Source organism: Scylla paramamosain, chromosome 3, assembly GCF_035594125.1.
Source record: "Scylla paramamosain isolate STU-SP2022 chromosome 3, ASM3559412v1, whole genome shotgun sequence".
NCBI lineage: Eukaryota > Metazoa > Arthropoda > Malacostraca > Decapoda > Portunidae > Scylla > Scylla paramamosain.
In genome coordinates this window covers 34679443-34698592 of record NC_087153.1, presented here as the reverse complement: position 1 = coordinate 34698592, position 19150 = coordinate 34679443, and the positions used below count along the sequence as shown (strand labels likewise).

The window sequence follows — 19150 nt, the reverse complement described above, 5'->3', positions numbered from 1 at the left end:
TGAGGAGTATAATTCCATATTCCTTATGTAATTGTCTCTCAGTAAGTCTACATGCTATTTTACCTCTTGTGAGTTTATTCCTTCAATGTCTTGCACCATCTTATTATTCACATATTACTGACTCTAAGTAGTATTTGGAGCATTATTCCATTGTTTAATTTACTTCACCTGTGAATCATCTCTTATTAGTCTTTCAACTACTTTCCCCCACACTTGTGCTGCATCTGCCACTTCATTTCACACACTCCTGTGCTACCTCTGCGTCACCTCTCATATAGGATTACACAAGCTTTATATTCCACAACCTGTATTAATTTTCCCTTTCTAGTTCTATGAATTTTAGATTTTTCTTTCATACACAAAATAAATTTCATCTTCCCTTTACTGTCCAAAATTCCCTCCCTACTTCTAACTTTTCTTCATACATTCTAAGAATAATTATGGATCACCAGTATAGGTTGTACATACAAACATTTTCTATACATCATTTATATCACATTCATATAAATGCAAAATATACATTAAATGCCATTTCTATGTAAAATTGTTTCTACTTATATACAATCATAACATGACCTCAAAAAGCTTTTCATTATATACATAGTATGTCTTTATGCCACAGCAAAAGATGCAGAATATAATAATATATATCACATATAAATATTGATGCTTCCTGATGGAGTCCATGATGAAACACTAACTCTGAAGTAAACCCTGGAAGGATGCAGGTTGGAGGAAAGGAAACTGTGAATGTGTTGCTCTTTTATCACCAAGGTATGGGGCATGAGGGTTTTAAGTATGCATGCCTCTGCATTCCCCATGTGTTATAACAAGCAACTTAAATAAGACAAAGCAACATTTTACCTTATTATCTCCTCTCATGCCATTATGCCATACATGGGATATAAAACAAAACATGCACTTTCATGTCTTGGAGGTTACAGCCCCTTCTACAGTCTATGCTGGAGAAAATGAGCACTCCTCTCTGTCTCTACTATCCCATTCCTTTCCACCCTGCAATGGTCAATGCATCTGGCCAACAAGTAATAAAGGAAACATCAGCTGCTTAATAATAGTATTCTCAATCTAATCATATCTTATCAACTCCACATGAAGCTTTGATGAGCTGTCAAGTTAATTTGACAAAATGTATTTACATTGCAAAAGTACAGAGCTGTGAAGGCACAAACATTCCTATAAAGTTACATACATACATTTATATACATAAAAATATATCGTCATCATTAGCCCCATCCAGCAACCTGAGACCAAATGACATAGAGGGTGAGGAAAAGTAAATCCTTCTTTTCTGGCACAAATGTAGAAAAGGTCCAGTGGTGGAACCTTATTTGTTCTTACAATCCTTTAACCAATGGTGACAGTGAGAAGCCTTAAAACACTGCTTACATAGATGCTTTCATTGCTTGTTTTCTGTCTCTAATTCACTGACCAGCAAGGTCACAACACATCAGCTTTATTACTACTGCAGATGTACTTTTAAAAACTCTGTCCACAATTTTTTTTTTTTTTTTTTTTTTTAGGATGCAGGCTTCCTTGGGAAGGGTAGGGTTGCACTATATGACTCCAGTGATTTACCACCAAATAATGTTGCAGTTTGTGAGCCAAATATAAAGATTTATGGTGTCTTTTTTCTTATAATGCCTTACTTACTATGTGATGGATTCAATTGTCTTTTTTGGAGATTTTTATGTCACACTGGTAACTGTTTTCATTCTCAAGAACTGGGGCCTGCTAAGTTTTTCATACATTTGATAACCCTCCTACTTTCTTTCAAGAATGTCTCCATTTAATATGAAATCACTACACTTCAGCAACTGCCTTGAACTTCTTATGAGGGAAGGAAGTGCTAACAGATGCAGTGCTGCATTGCTTTTTCGGTGTTTTCTTTAACCAGCCTTCTCACCAGTGCTGAACAGATCAGAGGGTTTCCTAAACTCTGCCTGACCTGCACCAATCTTTAGTTGCTGTTGTGCATCACAGGAGTCAGCAATGATCTAGATCCTTGACACATCTCCTGTAAAAAAGTCAAGTTTGTTGTGATGTCACATACATTTTACATCTAAACCTTTCATAATTCCATCAGAAACACAGAATCATAAAATCTTTTACTTACTAAAAAAATAGAATAAATAAAATAAAATAATAATAATAATAATAATTAGAGGGCTTGGCCACTCAAGAACATCTCACACAACTGTCATTTACATCAACATCCAGAAATGTCTCTTAATTTTACTTAGTATAGGGAAGGTAAGAAACCAAGTATGAAGGTTCTTCAGCTAATTTCCCACACTTGCAGTACATATATGATCATAAGAAAATCACTATATGATTCAATGATAAAATGATTTGTTCATGTTATTACTTGTACACAGATATGACATGATACACTACAGTTCTCTCCTGCATATCTTGTACCTTTCCTCAATGCTCTTGTCTTGCCTTTCCACTTCTGTCTGACTCACCTATGGTATTTCCATCAGTAAGGAAGACCAGCATCTGCCTTGACCCCACACGGCGAATGGATGGCAGGCGTCCCTCCCGTTCTCCACCTCTCCCTTCCCCACCCCCAACTGCCCCCTCCTCCAGGTCACTGGGGTGTTGTGCATCAATAGGGAAGTCCTCTTCGGATGACTCAAAAGCCTCAAAGAGGAGGTCATCTGGGAGTTCATCAGAGAGGGAGAGTCGGAGGGAGCGGCGGGAAGTTGTGGCGGAGTGGCAGGAGGACAAGCGACTCTGAGGAACCTCAGGGGGAAGAGTCACCGTCCGGAAGCTCACCTCCTGGTCTCCTGAGTGTACAAGTCATGAGATTGTACTTTGTGCTTTTTCATACAAACATATTTGTACATGATATAATTTGTACACTATTTCTATCTCACCAAAATGTCTGAGGAGTGACTGAAAGATAGCTTTTTTTTCATTTTTAGTGTTCACATATTTATGAGCAAGAAATGAACTAGCAGAAGACAGAACTGATCTTGAAGAATTTCATGTACTGAGACAGATGTAAGTACATTTTATACAATTAATATATTGCTGCCATGACTGGAAGAAGAAGAAATTTCTTAATTTCATTAAGAAACAATGAGAAATTAACTTATTATGAGTGAGGGAGGTGGATGTAATCATGGATCAAACCCAGATCTGACAGGCCGGAGAAATAAGACTTAACTGTCTGTGCTCATGGCCAGTCCTGTTTTGGTTTGCATTTCTGCATCCTGCCACAGCATTACATTGCAATAGTCTCTAATTGTCATTTCCCCCTTCTAAGAGGAATGCCTTACTGGATAACAATGGATTATCTGTGCTTCACTCTACTTAACTATCACTAATTAAATGCAGCCTCCTCCCACACTTGCCAATCATAAATACCCATACAAATAAAGAGGAGGAAGGGAAAAGAAGTAACAATTGAGCTGAATGATGCATCACCTACCCATGTACCACAAATATGTACATATGTATATGTGTATTCCTTTTACCTGCCTCCTGCCTGTTACCTAAAGAGCCGGTGTGGGATGGACCAAGGCAGGCTGGATCATTTCCTAGCCCCTGGAGGCAGGAGGTAGCTGAGGTCAACAGACTGCTTAAAGACCATTGGTTTAGGGCGGGGTGGTCCCAGCATCCGCCCTACCACTGGCCCCCGGGGGTGGTCCAGGCGAAGGGTGTCCCCCACCACTGGTACAGGCCATTAACAAGAAGATGCAAGCAGTCCCAGGGCAGGTAATTCCAGGGAAGGTGTAGAGACCATCACAGGTAGTTCCAGGAAGATGTAGAGAGCCACAGGTAATCCAAGGGAGCCATAAAACCATACAGGATGCCAGGTGGGGCAGCAAGGAGCCACCAGATCATAGCATCACAGCAAGATTAATTGAAGGTCACACCACCAGAGAGACAGGGAGGTGCAGTAGAAAAGACATGCAAAGAAAATAATCAGTCAAGATGAGGAACCATACCATATTGAAGTGATGAGTGTAAAAGGGAAAATGAAGAAAGAACACTGAAATAGTACTGCTAGTTTGGTCATCCTTATAAACAGTGAGGATATACACCAAGTCCCTCTGACTCTCACTGATGCCACATTAGTCTTTGTGGCATGTATGAAGGATATATACACATTAATGGTCAGCAGTGAATTACCTTTAAATCAGATAGAATTTCACATTTCCCAACTCTTTGTATTCTTTGCATTCCTTTTATATTTCTATCATTATTGAAATTATGTGATTTATGCTGCACTACAGCTACTATTCACCATAATTCACTCCACACATCCAAGCAATATTATATACCCATCTGGTCTTTCACACTCCATCACTTAATATACTATATTTAAGTGAAAACTACAAAAATGAGAAGAACTGACCAGGATTGAAGAATTATGACAAATGAACACAAAAGAAGGATAATCATGTTATAGAACAATGACTATTAATCATCAATCAATAAAATGTGAACTATTGGTATATAGTGCATTGGTCAGATGACAAAATGTACAAACACATCATCACAACATTGATTTTTCTTGGGTTAATTTGTTAGGTTTCTCATGTGCTGATAAAATAATGTGGTTTGGCAGCATTACTTGAAAATCACGTGACTTTTTTGTTACTTTGGAGATGAACAATAAACATGTATGCTATTAACTCTCATCTCATTTTCATACTCCTGTTAACTACTGTACTGTGTGGCCATAATCAAGATACAACAAAAAGTATGTAAAATTAAAATGATGAGCACACAATTCGACACTGTCAGTCATGCACATCAGGGACAGTAACTGCAGGGGTGTGGGAGCAACTGTTCTAAATGTTGGTCTAAATGTATGGATGTCTGGATGACCATATACAAAACCAGGTCACTGTAAGATGACTGAAGTAGTACAAGATATATATTAAACAGTGGGAAAATAAAGAAAAATAATAGAGTAGTAATCAAATGTCACCAATTGATGCAAGAAATAAGGAAATATAATAGAGATCGAATCCCAGTAATATATAAGTAATGTAAATGACTCGATGTAAAACTGGAGGAAATGAGATACAGCACAAGAGATTAGAGGAACAAGTATACATATAGTACATGTATTTACAAAAAACAGTGGTAGAACACAATATGCAATAGATAATTGACTAAAAGGAGTCATGATATTGCAAGACAAAGATATGACCAAACACAAGTCTCATGAAATCATACCAAACCAGACTGCACAAAATTACAAAATGATCCTGACTGGGACAATAATTATAATGTATATGCAAGTATCTTTTATGGGGCTCTGTATTCTGAAGGAAGTACCCTGTTTATTTTATTTCAAGAAGTCACACCATTGCAGCATTAAATCATTGCAGGTTGAACTTACAGAGAGGGCAATGTAAAGATCTGCAGTCTGGTTTTTAAATTCATACTTCCAATGATCCATGAACCTGTACCTTTCCAGGAAGCATGGTTTTTAATTTGCTGCCTACATGTAGCCAGTGAGGGGGTGGATGACAAGAAATATAAGGCTTATTGTTGCAAGAGTGTAAGTGTATGATGAAATAGTTATATATTTTAATCCTAGTGGACAGGAGAAAACAGTAAGAGGAGGGAGATTGTACAAAAAAATTAAATAATAAAAAAAATAAAATAAAATGAACAAAAATAAAAATAAGAAAACAAAATAAATAAATAAAAAAAGATAAAAAAAACGGGAAGAGAGTACGAGTGGGTATAATGACACTAAGGAAAATAAATTTGTTAGGTATGGAATAGCTACAAGTGGAAACAACTGAATGTCATGTGTAAAACTGGTTATCTGAGAGTTATTTGTGATATGAGCAATGGTAAGAGAAATGAAAATTTACGTGAAGATTGCCCACATTTAGCAAGGGAAAGTGGAGTTGCGGAGTTCTGGAGATGGCGCGATCTTCTGACACACACACACACCCACACACACACACACACACAGAGAGAAAGAGAGAGAGAGAGAGAGAGAGAGAGAGAGAGAGAGAGAGAGAGAGAGAGAGAGAGAGAGAGAGAGAGAGAGAGAGAGAGAGAGAGAGAGAGAGAGAGAGAGAGAGAGAGAGAGAGAGAGAGAGAGAGAGAGAGAGAGAGAGAGAGAGAGAGAGAGAGAGAGAGAGAGAGAGAGAGAGAGAGAGAGAGAGAGAGAGAGAGAGAGAGAGAGAGAGAGAGAGAGAGAGAGAGAGAGAGAGAGAGAGAGAGAGAGAGAGAGAGAGAGAGAGAGAGAGAGAGAGAGAGAGAGAGAGAGAGAGAGGTAAATATCAGGAAACTAGTAAGCTTAAAAAAAAGTGGACATAGAGGTATAAATTTTTGTCATGCCTATCTCTACATGAAGATTCCCAGGAAGAGGCATCAAAATGACCTGTGTAAGACTTGGAAAATTGATGGAGAAAAGTGGAATACTAAGTGGACTGAAAGCATAAGGAGTGACATGGGCAGGTCAGAGCAGCACTCACCTACAAACTGGCGAGTAGGAATACCAGGGCCACCAAGATCTAGGCCGGGAGGAAGACGAGGACTGCCATCAGGGGGCACCTTTTGTGCATTGAGTGAAGCATTGCACAGTGAAGTGGCAGCTGTGTAGTGTGACCGCATCTCCAACTCCTTCACATCACGGCTGAACTGGCTGTAGAGATGCACCTGACGCACCATCAGGAGCACCACCACTATAGAAGCTGAAACTAGGTTACCTATCACCATGGATGGATCTCTGATGTGGCGTGGTGCCTGTGTGGCAGCCACTGTCCACACACACCAGCTGACAATGGAGAAGAGTGATGCTACTAATATCCAACGTGTCTCCTTGGAGGCTATACCAGAGTGCCATGCTTCCAGGCACAGGCCTGCTGTAGCTGCCAGCAGCACCATCACATAGGCTAGAGAAGTGACCAACTCTGCCTCAAAGTCTTCTGCAGGGGAACAATACCAGGTATCAGCCAACAAATCCACCTCAGGAGGGTAAAGGGTAAGCCAGGCTATGCCCAGTACCAGCTGGACCACCACTAATGCTAGTGTCACCACAATCTGGCCACACATCCTGGCCAAGAGGGGGTTTTTTCCGCTGCTGCCACCACTGTCACTGTTGCTGCTGTTGTCTCGAGTGGCAGAAACTGAGGCCAGACGATAGGCATGGAGTGCCTTTACCAGCAATGAAGCATATATGAGAGCATAGGCCAAACCTGGCAGGAATCTGCGCACAGCACATGTTCCTGCAGTCGGCTGAAAGATGAGGGCGAAGTTTGCAGCAAAGACCATGAAGCAGCCAGTGAGCACAAGGCATCCCAACACAGGAGCTCCAGCAGCAGGGGGAAAGGTGGCCATGAGGTAGATGAGGGAGGACAGTGAGGCCACCACTCCCAACAGGCTAAGCACAGCTGTGGTGATGCCATACACAGTATGGAAGTTGAAGTCAATGGGAAGAGGTTTAGGCAGGGCCATGGCTGCATATACTGGTGACTGGGGAGCACACACCTCCACACATGCCCCTCCTTGGCAGCTAGAATCTGGTGGGAAGCCTCCTATTTTGAACTCTAGGCCAGGTTTCTCTAAACGTAAGTAGCCATTCTGCCAACTACCAGCACTAACATATCCATATTCAGCTCCCAACTTGCGATAGTTCCAGAGGTGGTACCCATAAGCATCTGCATCACCATGACTAGCAGTGTTGTTGAGAGTCAATCTGCTCTGTCGCTGTATTTCCAGCAACAGCTCCGGTTGGACTACTTCACACTCCTCAATGGTTTGAGCATCAGCACAATGTTGGGTGAGGTAATTGTCAAGACCATGAGCCACAGCATTGATGGCCAGCACTGTGTGGAAGACAAAGGGATCCTGCACCAGCTCATCAGCATGTATGTGCTCTGTGCCGAGACACTCCCTCACAAACTGTCGCTGGACTCGACTGCTAGCAGACAGGCGGCACTGGAACTTGTATTGGAAATACTCTTCGAACCACTCATCTGGAATAGGTGCATGGTACTCCAGCGTTAAGTTGGCCACAAAGGAACGGAAGTCTGGAAGGTCATAGGTTTCAGTGGTGAGGGTGAGGGCTCCAGCAGATGCTCTATCCAAGTTCCCAGTGACAGCTGGCTTGTTGCCCCATGCAGGCCCCGCCAAGAAAGTGAAGCGTTCTGCATGGCCAAGTCGTTCGGCTGCCTGTACAACCATGCGAATGTTGTCAGCAGCATCCATCAGAAGCACCACAACATGGGGTTTCCACCCAGCAGCGAGAGTTTCCACCACCTGTCGCGCATATTCCTCAGACACCCGCTGAGGCATCCCCAGGGAGTCTCCAAGGCACACATCTTCAGCCCAAGCCATCTGTCGGAACGTTTCCACGAGGAATCTCCCGTCATCATCATTATCATACACCACACTAAGGAAGGTCCATCCAAAGCTGCGTGCTACAGCCAGAAGTGCTCGAAGCTCAGCAGTGCGTGATGGCACACTAGTTAAGATGGTCTCATCAGTGCGGTCACCAAGGTGGATACCACCAACAGGTGAGCTGAAGTGTGGGATGTGATTAGCAGCCAGGATGTTGGAAACAGCCTCTGCTGCATCATCATCTAGAGATACTGAAGCCACTATGTGACCTGGCCCAAGCAGTAGGCCGCTGTCATCTTCCTGAGCCTCACCTGAGAAGAAGCTGAAGAATCTCTCTCTTGCTCGTTCAGTGCGATCACAGTAATCAAAAAGCACAGCACCTAGACCTACCCCAGCATCATTGGTGTTGATGCGGGTAAGTGCATATGCCACTGCAGCTACATTCTGAAAGATCCTTTCACCTGCAAATGACCCACATGAGAAAAATGTCTGCCCTTGCTGGTGGTAAGGCACAAGGCCACTAATGCCAAACCTTTGGTGTGGGAACATCTGGAAAAGAGAAGTTAGAAGATTAGATACAAGTAGGTAATCATCTATCACCTTTAGTCTCTCTCTCTCTCTCTCTCTCTCTCTCTCTCTATAACTCTTACTTTCATATGTATGCAACATTAACTCTACTCTTTGTCTATTATTCTCCATGTCATCACTCTTAGGCAGAAGACTAATCTACATGACCCTGGTCCATTTTATGCATGTGCTCTCCATTCTTCACTAAGCTTGTCTTTTGTACTCATCATTCCTTACACCTTTTAAATTCCAGTATATGGTACTATATCAGGACACAATAACCTGTATTAGGCAGAAGTTGTATTTAATAAATATCTCTCTAATTTCAAAAGTACAGGCTTATCTTTGAGCAATTTATAATAAGAAAAAATAATTCTTTGCCTGAAATCCCCTTTCACTGTGACTATAGTTAGAAGAATAACCTTCTTGGTTTGTGCTAAGCCAAAAGTCCCAGTGGGAAGATTCTGAACTCTCTGATATTGTCTTTTTAAAGTGAGTTTTATGATGCAAGAAAATAATGATACATTATGAAAATCCCCCTTCTAAAATAGGTAAAATATGGATAGGAAGATACAACTGCAATTCCTGGAAGCTTTAAGTCTATCATACAAATGACACTTCTCATCCTAATTGCATTCACTCACCTGCAGGTACTGAGTATTCCTTCGAGGTGCCCGGGTGGTTGCCGTGCCTCCAGTGCTTCCACATATTTCCACATCAAGGCATCTTGACCGCACTTCTGCCATACCTTTTGCCCGTCCCTCTGCATCATAAGTCATCACTAGCGAACCATTGAGTGCCAGGCCCTCCCCCTCACTATACATCCCCACCCGCACCAGCCCAGAGCTCCCACGATTCTCCATGTGCCGGAAGTTGAGTATCTGTAGGAAATAAGCAAGGTGTCATCTCATCTCCATCTGAAGAACTTCTTCCTCTCTCTCTTCTCTCCCTCTCTAGATACAGTATAGTCAAGACAGAAATTTTACTGAACACTTTTACTATTTCCTTTTTCATTTTCTTCACTCATTGCCGTCACATTCCACAAGGCCATCTGCAGGTCTGTTAAGGCATGAAATGAGCTAGATTCATGTTGTTCCATAATTCAGTGCATTTTAGCAACAGATATTGACTTTTAGACAGAAAATAATGATATTAAATTCCATCCCATATTCATTACTCAACTCATATTTCTTGGGCACCTCATCCCCATGTTATTCAGAATTCTCTTTCCTGTTGCTTCCATATCTCATGTTTCAACCTCGTGCAGTGGTAGCAGTGCTGCTACTCTCTCCTGAAATTGTCTCTTTGCATTTATTCCAAACAGATTACATCTAGCACTCCATGGTCTTCAGTAAATAAATGATGAGAAAAAAAGTGTTAGGGTGGCATACACAATAAATGATAAACAGAAGTCATAGTTATATGATGGTGCACCTCTGTGATTGTTGTAATGAAGGAGATTGGTGTGCCTACACACTACCTGTACAATATATATATATATATATATATATATATATATATATATATATATATATATATATATATATATATATATATATATATATATATATATATATATATATATATATATATATATATATAATAGGATAGAGAGAATCCTACTCTGCTTGATGTTTGGCTCAGAATAAGACAGGTTAAGGGAAGGGGCAATCACCTGCAGGGCAGAAACACTGTTGTGACCTTCCACAGTGAAGGTTATGGGCCGGCCATCCACCCCATGGCTGGTTAGTGAACGTGTGTACATGAAGAGCTTGTCTCGGAATTGTGAGTCTGATGTCAGCTCCTCACACACCCCACTAGCCAGTCCTGCAATGGATGGAAGAAGCAGGATCTGCATAATGGGAATAATTCTTTTTTTTTTTTGTTGCCATTCATAAATTCATTGGATCAAACTAACTAAACTAACATAACATCTAATTAGCCCTTAGTTGTCTTCCATTAAAGCACTTTCATGTTGCATAAGAAAAATAGTAAGTAAATAAATAAAGAAACAAAGAAACAAAGAAACAAAAAAGCAAAGAAACAAAGAAACAAAGAAACAAAGAAAGGAAGAAAGAAATAAACAAATAAATGAAAAATTAATTTAAAAAATTCAAAGCACCAAAAGATTAACTCACCTGGACATGCCTCTCGCCGCCACCTCTCCAGAGCACGGCCAAGGATAGTGATGGCACTGGCTGTGTTGACCACCTCTTCTGCCTGCTGCAGTTTATAGTTGGAGAGATTGCGTGCTGCCCCTGTGAAGCAGCTTGCACCCTGACAGCGGAAAGTCTGTTGGCAGTAGAGTGAAGAGGGAGGTGTGAGCGGGATGAGACGTATGAAGGCATGATGATGAGGATGATTTGAATGGAAGGAGGAGAGGCAGGAAAAAGTGAAATTCGGAGCATGAATAAAGTAAAAGTAAGGAAGTAATGGTCAGTTAACATGCATAAATATGAAAAGATTGTAGTGAGAATAATAACATTAATTTAAAAGCAAGAATAACTGATAAAAAATACAAAACAGGAAAAAAACAAAAAGAGGAAAAAGAGAAGGATAGTAAAGGATATGGTAAAAAAAAAAACAGGAACAGGAAAGGAAATAAGGAGAGGAGGAAAAAGGGAAGGAAAAGAGAAGAGAGCTGAAGAGAAGAAAGGACAGGAAAGGAAAGGAGAGGAGAGAGGAGGAAAGAAGATAACAGGCATAAAAATAAGAGGAGCATAAAATGAAAGGAAAGATAGGAGAAAGAGAGAAAGGTAAAGTATTAAGGCTTCAGACAGCAAAATTTCAGAATAAAGAAAGAAGTCCCCAATATGATAATTCTAAGCAGTTCTTATTTTTGCAAAAGTATGATAGATTTAGCAAAAAAAAGTCATGTGATTCCATATTTTTACACATAAAGAATCACCACATGCATTATACTGCACTGTTTCCATCAGCAAATGAGAAAAAATTAAATCATATGTCACCTGTGCCCAGAACTCATGGAACCATGGGTAGGCAGTATGGTTAGCCAGGGACAGGCTCTTGAAGTAACTCTGGAACTCTGGCACATGGCTGTTGATGGGCCGCACCACCATCATGCCCAGTGCTTCACTCCTGCACAGACAGATATGGTGAAAATTTGTTTTGCTTTGTTTTGTGTGTGTGTGTGTGTATGTGCACCTTATAACTAGTGAGAAGACTGAGGAAAATCTAGAAACAGTGTGTGGAGGAAGACATGAAAAGAATTAAAATCACAGAAAATGCTGACTATGACTTAAAAAACTGAGATTCATAAGCTATCCAACTCTCTATGAAAAAAAAAAAAAAACAGGAATATTAAACAAAATGGTGATGATGATATAAATGCATTTGGACTTGTGATATCATATACATATAAGGAAAAGATAACAAATAGTTAACAGGATGACTAAACAAGAATGAAAAATTAACCTAAGATGAGCAGACAATGAAAGAAGAGACAAAGACAAATGAAGAGACAAGCAAGGCCTCTGTTTTACCACAAAAACCTTCTGAACATGTACAATTAAATATTTTCAATCTCCCACCAGTGTTTAAAAAGAAAAAGCCAAAGGGATCTGTGCATTCATAATTTTGGCTTCTCCTAACACTTTGTAAGGGATATTTACAAATTAGCAGGTAGTTCTAATCCCTGGTCTGTAACTGCTAATGTGGAAAAAAGTAAATATGGAAACATACTCATGGTTGATGTAGGGCCAAGGGGATTCTGCCATGATAAACACCAAGTCGCCTTGATGGACGAGGCCGCGGGCACGCAAAGCAGCAGCCGTCTGGAGGAAGGGGCCAGCATGGTGAGGCTCCAGCAGTGCCACCACCACCCGGGCACCTGCTGCTGCTGCCTCAGCCAGCCGCCGCCACACTGCCAGCATGTATTCCCCTTCCTCCACCTATGCCAGAAGGTTAGAAGCTTCATAATAATATGTCTGTCCTATTGTAGACCCATTACATATACATATTGTGTTATATTGCAAAGAGAATTTACCAGTAGCAAAGAAACAATATTCATAATCTCTCCTGTATATATGATTAGAATTTGCACTCAACAAATTATTAAAACTTGTACCCTTGCTCTTGTATTACAACTTACAGTATTCTTATCAAAGAGATGTAAACTATACTCTGGTTATCTATCTAAAAACTGTAGTCTCATTACATCACTGGAAAAAAATAGTGTCATGACATATAGGGATACAGTGAACAACAGGCTAATAAAAATCTATTTGGGCCTTTAAAGATAATTTATTACCTAACTGGTAATGCTTCCTTCACCCCTTCCCTCATTTATTCTATTATCTACTACCCACCTTGAGAGGGATGGCCTCCTTCATGATTGGCTTCAGTCCATGGGTCTCTGTTGCCTTCACCAGATGCTTCTGAATGTCAGTCTGAGTGTTGCTTTCTGAGTACACAATGCTGAACACCTCCCACCGCCAGTACAGCAACAGGGAAGCAATGGCCCGCCCCTGTAATACACATACAAGCTTGAGTAAGGTGTGTGTGTGTGTGTGTGTGTGTGTGTGTGTGTATGTGTTTACCAAGTTGTACAGAACTTAACTGTTGTACTTTCTAGTATTGAGTCAAGGTTGTATTATCCCATCTTTTGAAACCAAAATATCATACATCTTTCAGAATTTGTGAATACTGTTTGCATACATAAATTCAATAGGTAGAACTATCCATTAATCAATTACTATCTGGAAAATTACATCTGGAGCATCTTTATAAATCATTATAAATCTTCAAACTTTTAAGAAGATTCCCCTTGCTCAATAAATCCTTCTACATCTATTTTTCCTTGTCTGTAACACACTTATACAACAAAATTATATCTCCTCTATTCCTTCTCTCTGACATACTGGATTGCAACATCAATGATGAGCATTGGTAGCATCTCCTCAAAACATGCTGGTGGTGAGCAGGTGGTGACCTACTTTGAGAAGCTCATTTCATCATCAACAGACTACTTTCTGTGGGACTTGAAAATTACAACTAGCAGCAGTGAGGAGATGGGAACAACAGGTGAAAAACAGAATCAGTATGAGCTGCTGTCAGTCATGGGAAGTCAGAACCTATTAGCAAGATCTTGCTTAAGTGTAGCCACAGAGAAGACTAATCTAAGAAGCTCTACACAGCCATCATTTCTTCTCACCTTACTTCCTGGCTGCCTCACAACAAGCAGAAGGAAGCCATACATATAACACTACTTAGAACATATGCATCAACTTCATATTCATACATTCATCCTTAAAAATTGTCTCTTGTGCAGTTACAAGAGTACAAGTATCAACTCACCACCACACTATTGGGAGGGGCAAGGCGCAGCATAGTGGGAAAGCGGTGGGTGTTGGCATAGGCAGTGGCGGTGGCCTGTGTGGCAATGGTAGTGATGGCATAGGGCTGTGTGACGTCCACCACCTGCCGCACATCCTCTCCTTCCCCAGTAGCCACCAATCCCATGATAGTGTCCACTGAGGGCACCTGTGTGGATGAGAAGAAAGATGGGTGAGCAGAAAAAGAGATGGAGGATAGAAAGATAAAAAAAGAGAAGTGAATGGAGATATAAAAAGGAAGTAAATATCTAAATTTAGAGGCAGTATACCTTCACTGGCTCAAGTATTTTGTTTGTTCAAATCACTGTACTTGTATGGAATCCTACATATTATCTTTTCAATAAGGCTGTGGTATGGTAGGGAAATAGTTTGACTGTTATTCCATATCTATATTTTTAGTTTATTAAAATGAACCTCTGTGATCTGTTTGTTATTTGAATAATTAATTATTCTCTCTCTCTCTCTCTCTCTCTCTCTCTCTCTCTCTCTCTGTACCTTCTTCCTCACACTCTCTGAGGTGCGTCCAGTGAGGAAGTTAGTCAGGTCCCTCACGATCTTCTCCTTGCTGCGGCAGGCATCTAGCACAATGGCGCCGAGGGTGACTCCTGGCAGCACTTTGGGGTCATTGTTGAGGCGGTCCAGAGCCCACAACACTGACTCAACACCCTGGATTCCCTGCATATCAGAAAGATAAAAGTTACACTCAGTTTTCATATTCATACTAAAATACGTTCTTAAAAACTGTTTATACACTGTTGTTACATCAATAAGAGCAATTTCAAAATACTGCTTTTTGTTTTGGTGGTGTTGTTATGCTTGTTTATTGATGAAACTATCAATATATAAAAGTGAGAAAGTGTAAGTATAAGAGATGAAAGAAGGTAAATTCACAGGCAATGGCAGACACACACATACCTTATCCCCATCCAGGCTGCCACACTCCAAGGGTCGCTCACCCTTTTGGTGCACACTGAGAGTCACTGCAAGGTACAGCTTATCTGGGGAGTCCACCAACAGGTAGTCTGAAGCCTGGTGTTGGCAGGTGGAGCAGCTGGAGAGGCAGGTGGAGGCCATCTGGTCCATACGTGCGAAGGAACCATTGTGGTACTCCATCATTGCATTGCCGAGAGTGAGGCGGCTGTCCACATACCTGCCCACCTGGAGGAGGCACAGAGGGGGCATGTGAGGGTAGGGCAGGGGTGCTGGAGGCAGGAAGCGAGAAAAGCAAGGAGACTGTCCACTACCTATAATTCACACACATACCAAAGTTGAAAGATAGGTAAGAAAAGAGAGAAGCAGAAAATTGCCTTATTGAACAGCCTACAAAGACAAATCTTATACTGAATCTACCAAAGCATCAAGTCTGCTTCTTAACCTACAGATCTTGGGACTAAACACTCCAAGGACATCATGTGTAAGGTTCCACTATTACCTTCTCATATTCATAGGTGGGAGACAGCTGGGATGAGGGGCGGCGGACAAGGCTCAACACTTCAAGGGGAGCATTGCCATGGAAATTCTCCGTAAACTGGAAGTACTCAGATGGCTTGTCCACACGTGAGACCTCAGTGTTGCGTAAAAATTCATTGAGGACAGTTCTCTGGCGCCATCTGGTGTGTGTGTGTGTGTGTGCATGTGTGAGTATGTTTGTATTGTGGAGTGAGAAATGAAGAAAAAAGATGAAAAGATGAATCAAAGGATAAAAAGGAAAAGTCTACATTGATATAAGATGTCTACATGATACATTCACCTTCAGAATCATATGCATTTCCTCAAATTTTGTCTTCAAGGCACTTATGAGAAATAAGACTAATTATCATGCAGCTATTCATCTAAAGATTAGCAATGTCTATGAGTCAAGCATTTCAGAGCCTGACTACAGACTACATGGGTTGTGTCACAACTGAAAAAGACCATACACTCATGTAGGGAGCAAAGGTAAATCACATCAAAATACTAACTTAGGCAGACCAGGACAGAGAGTTCCATCATGTTGGGGACAGAGGTGCTCAATCAGCTGGGTGAGGGCTGCTCCAAATGAGAACAGTGCCTGAACCACACGTGGAGTTGATGGCATTGAGATGTATGGCACCACAGGTAGTGGCACTCCTTCATGGCAGTCCTCACCCACACATCCAAACTCCTGTGTGAAGGTGAAGGGGTGAAGTTAATGTTCTGGTATAGGTAATAGGAGATAATGCTTAAGATTAAGTGACAGTGTGGTACTGATGTGATGCCACTGCCCACCTATGCAGCAGCACTGCATCACATACTGTAGTGCAATCAGCCTCAGTGAAGGAGGCTTCAATAGGCTGGTTCAGCAGCCTCACTAGGAGAAGGCTATCCTGAAATAAAATCTAACCTCCATCAGAGAAGAGCATCCAGGGGATGAAACATTTTGCTCCAAACACATGACCTTCAAACCCCATACGGAACAATAAGGACATTAACAAAATGGTGATGATGATTGTGAGGCACTGATGATGAAGGTGATAATGATGATAATGATGATGAAGATGAAGATGATGATGATGATGATGATGATGATGATGATGATGATGATGATGATAAAAATATCTATAACAGGATTAATTGCCATTATCAACATCTCAAAAGAAATATGAAATAATAATATTACAAACCCTGTTTTAAATTTTTGTTTAATTATTGAAACTCACCTGTTTCTTCCTATAATGAGCAGCATCCAAAAGAAGCACAAAAATAAATTATATAAAAAACTATAAGAGAAAAACAAGAAGCCTCTACCTTCTTGTTTAATGGAAAGTCAATTTCCAAAATGTACATGATTTCCATTCCTCTGCCTTCAATTCTTTAAAAAGCCACCATAATAATGTACATGAAGCATGAAAATATTAATTCTAACTAAAGCAGGGAATATCTTTTACCAACAAATCTCTCTAAATTCTTCAATTTACAGAAAAAAACAAATGGAAATAGAACAATGGAAATAGAACAAATACCACATAAAATCTGTACAGATTATTAATTTCTCTCAAAGATAATTCTGTGTCATATATCACTGGTCCCAGCCCTTTGTCCCTGTCACTCACCTGCCGCCAGTACTGGGTGAACCAAGGGTTGCGGGTATTCTTCTCAGGGGTGAGCAGGCGGTAGTGAGCAATGAAATCCCTGACGTCCCTCTGACCATCTCTCAGCACCAACACTCCACCCAGGTCACCTTCAAACTCTTGAAGCTGAGAATGAAAAGAGCATATCTCTCTCTCTCTCTCTCTCTCTCTCTCTCTCTCTCTCTCTCTCTCTCTCTCTCTCAAATACTGGTATGGCAAAATTTTGGTCTCTGTTTATCAGCATCTGCCTTTCATTCTCAGAAGTGTTTCCTTTCAGTCTTTCACAGAAGAAAGATTGTTGATTTGTTGCATCAAAATATCATTGTTTTCTCTTCACTTACATAAATTAATTATCATGACATTACTTGAATTTCTGACAGCACTCTATTTCATATATATATATATATATATATATATATATATATATATATATATATATATATATATATATATATATATATATATATATATATATATATATATATATACTTTTTTTTTTTTTCTTTTTTTTTTTGAGCTCAAGCAAAAATTTTTGCATATCTGTTGTTCCACTGAATACTTGTTGAATTTTCATTTTTTTTATTTATCATCAACAGTATTCAATAATTTTTTTACATAGCTTCTTAATATCACATTCCTAGCTTAGCATAGCTTACATTGGCAATAGTAAATATTCATTCTCAGCCCATTACTACTTTGAAACATAAAAAAAAATTTTGGTAACCAATGAAGAGTTTTATGCAAAGGTTTCTTTCTCAAATCCCACAAAAGGAATTGGTCTATTTATGTAGTTGTCAAAATCCAATAGATTTTCTTCCAACATTTTCATATCTTTCCTTTTGGAGATGTTCACCTTAATGAAGCCTTACAAACTTCTTTCATCCTGAATATCTTGTAAAAAAGTTTACATGATATGTTCCCTTTGGCCTTTCCACTAACCATTTCCTTGTTGTTGCCCCAAGTTGAGGGGGCGAGGAGGACCAGCTGGTGTCTGAGGAGTCGGCTGGTCACTACTGCACGCTGCACTGCCCGGAGCAACACTCGTGTGTCCTCAAGGGTCAGGAAGAGGGCAAGGCCCCGAGCACCACCTGCTGCTTTTTCTATCAGTTGCTCCACCATCTGATGGAGGCAATGAGGAAGAGAGGCAGGGCTGGTTTTAGGCACAAGTGATATAAAGAATTGCAGGAACCTCTTCTATTTCTAGGGCCTTAAATAGATGAATATTATTCTCTGCATTGTCTTTACTCATCTACTGATTGTTCTCAAAGAGGTTACATCTATAAAAAAAAAAGAAAAAAAAATGTTTTTACTCATTTGTATTCTGTAAATACTGATAATACTTATTACCAATGAAAGTCTAATGCTTTGGGTTAAATTACAATCATAAAAAAATTGTGCTGGTGAGAATATATAGGAAAGTGCATTACGGACTGCCAAAATATAATCCTGCTTAGGGTCACCAGCAAATCAAAATGATCTCTGAAATGAGGCATTAAAACATAGTTATATAAACTTAAAAACAGACAATGATAAGTAACTGGAAGATATTTTGTCACTGAAACACATGCCTATCTTCGAATGAGTGAAGTGACTCTATTATTTATTTATTTATTTATATATATATATATATATATATATATATATATATATATATATATATATATATATATATATATATATATATATATATATATATATATATATATATAATCTCATTAAGTAGTAAGATTCTTGAAATAAGTCTCTATTTTAGTAGGTGTCTGTCAGTCAGTGTTATCCTTCTGACAAAAATCT

At 39.9% G+C, this 19150-nt stretch overlaps 1 protein-coding gene across 2 annotated transcripts in view; it reads right to left on the bottom strand.

Moving 5' to 3' along the window:
- Positions 1-473: 473 nt before the first annotated feature.
- The window catches only part of LOC135094257 (uncharacterized), a 78965-nt gene continuing 60288 nt past the window's right edge, over positions 474-19150 (bottom strand). The window contains exons 16-32 of one of the 2 annotated variants that reach the window (XR_010263685.1): positions 18296-18475; positions 17339-17482; positions 16229-16410; positions 15700-15877; positions 15183-15425; positions 14763-14942; positions 14230-14415; positions 13242-13400; positions 12616-12824; positions 11883-12012; positions 11052-11205; positions 10589-10740; positions 9558-9794; positions 6480-8895; positions 3522-3699; positions 2487-2810; positions 474-2035 (exon numbers count right to left, since the gene is read on the bottom strand). Coding sequence is in view for 1 of the 2 variants with exons in the window: in XM_063994232.1 (XP_063850302.1) it covers positions 2016-2035; positions 2487-2810; positions 6480-8895; positions 9558-9794; positions 10589-10740; positions 11052-11205; positions 11883-12012; positions 12616-12824; positions 13242-13400; positions 14230-14415; positions 14763-14942; positions 15183-15425; positions 15700-15877; positions 16229-16410; positions 17339-17482; positions 18296-18475 (5094 nt within the window). In the remaining variant the exon portion in view is untranslated. The remainder of the gene's footprint in view (positions 2036-2486; positions 2811-3521; positions 3700-6479; positions 8896-9557; positions 9795-10588; positions 10741-11051; positions 11206-11882; positions 12013-12615; positions 12825-13241; positions 13401-14229; positions 14416-14762; positions 14943-15182; positions 15426-15699; positions 15878-16228; positions 16411-17338; positions 17483-18295; positions 18476-19150) is intronic. The other variant, XM_063994232.1, reaches the window with a different exon arrangement.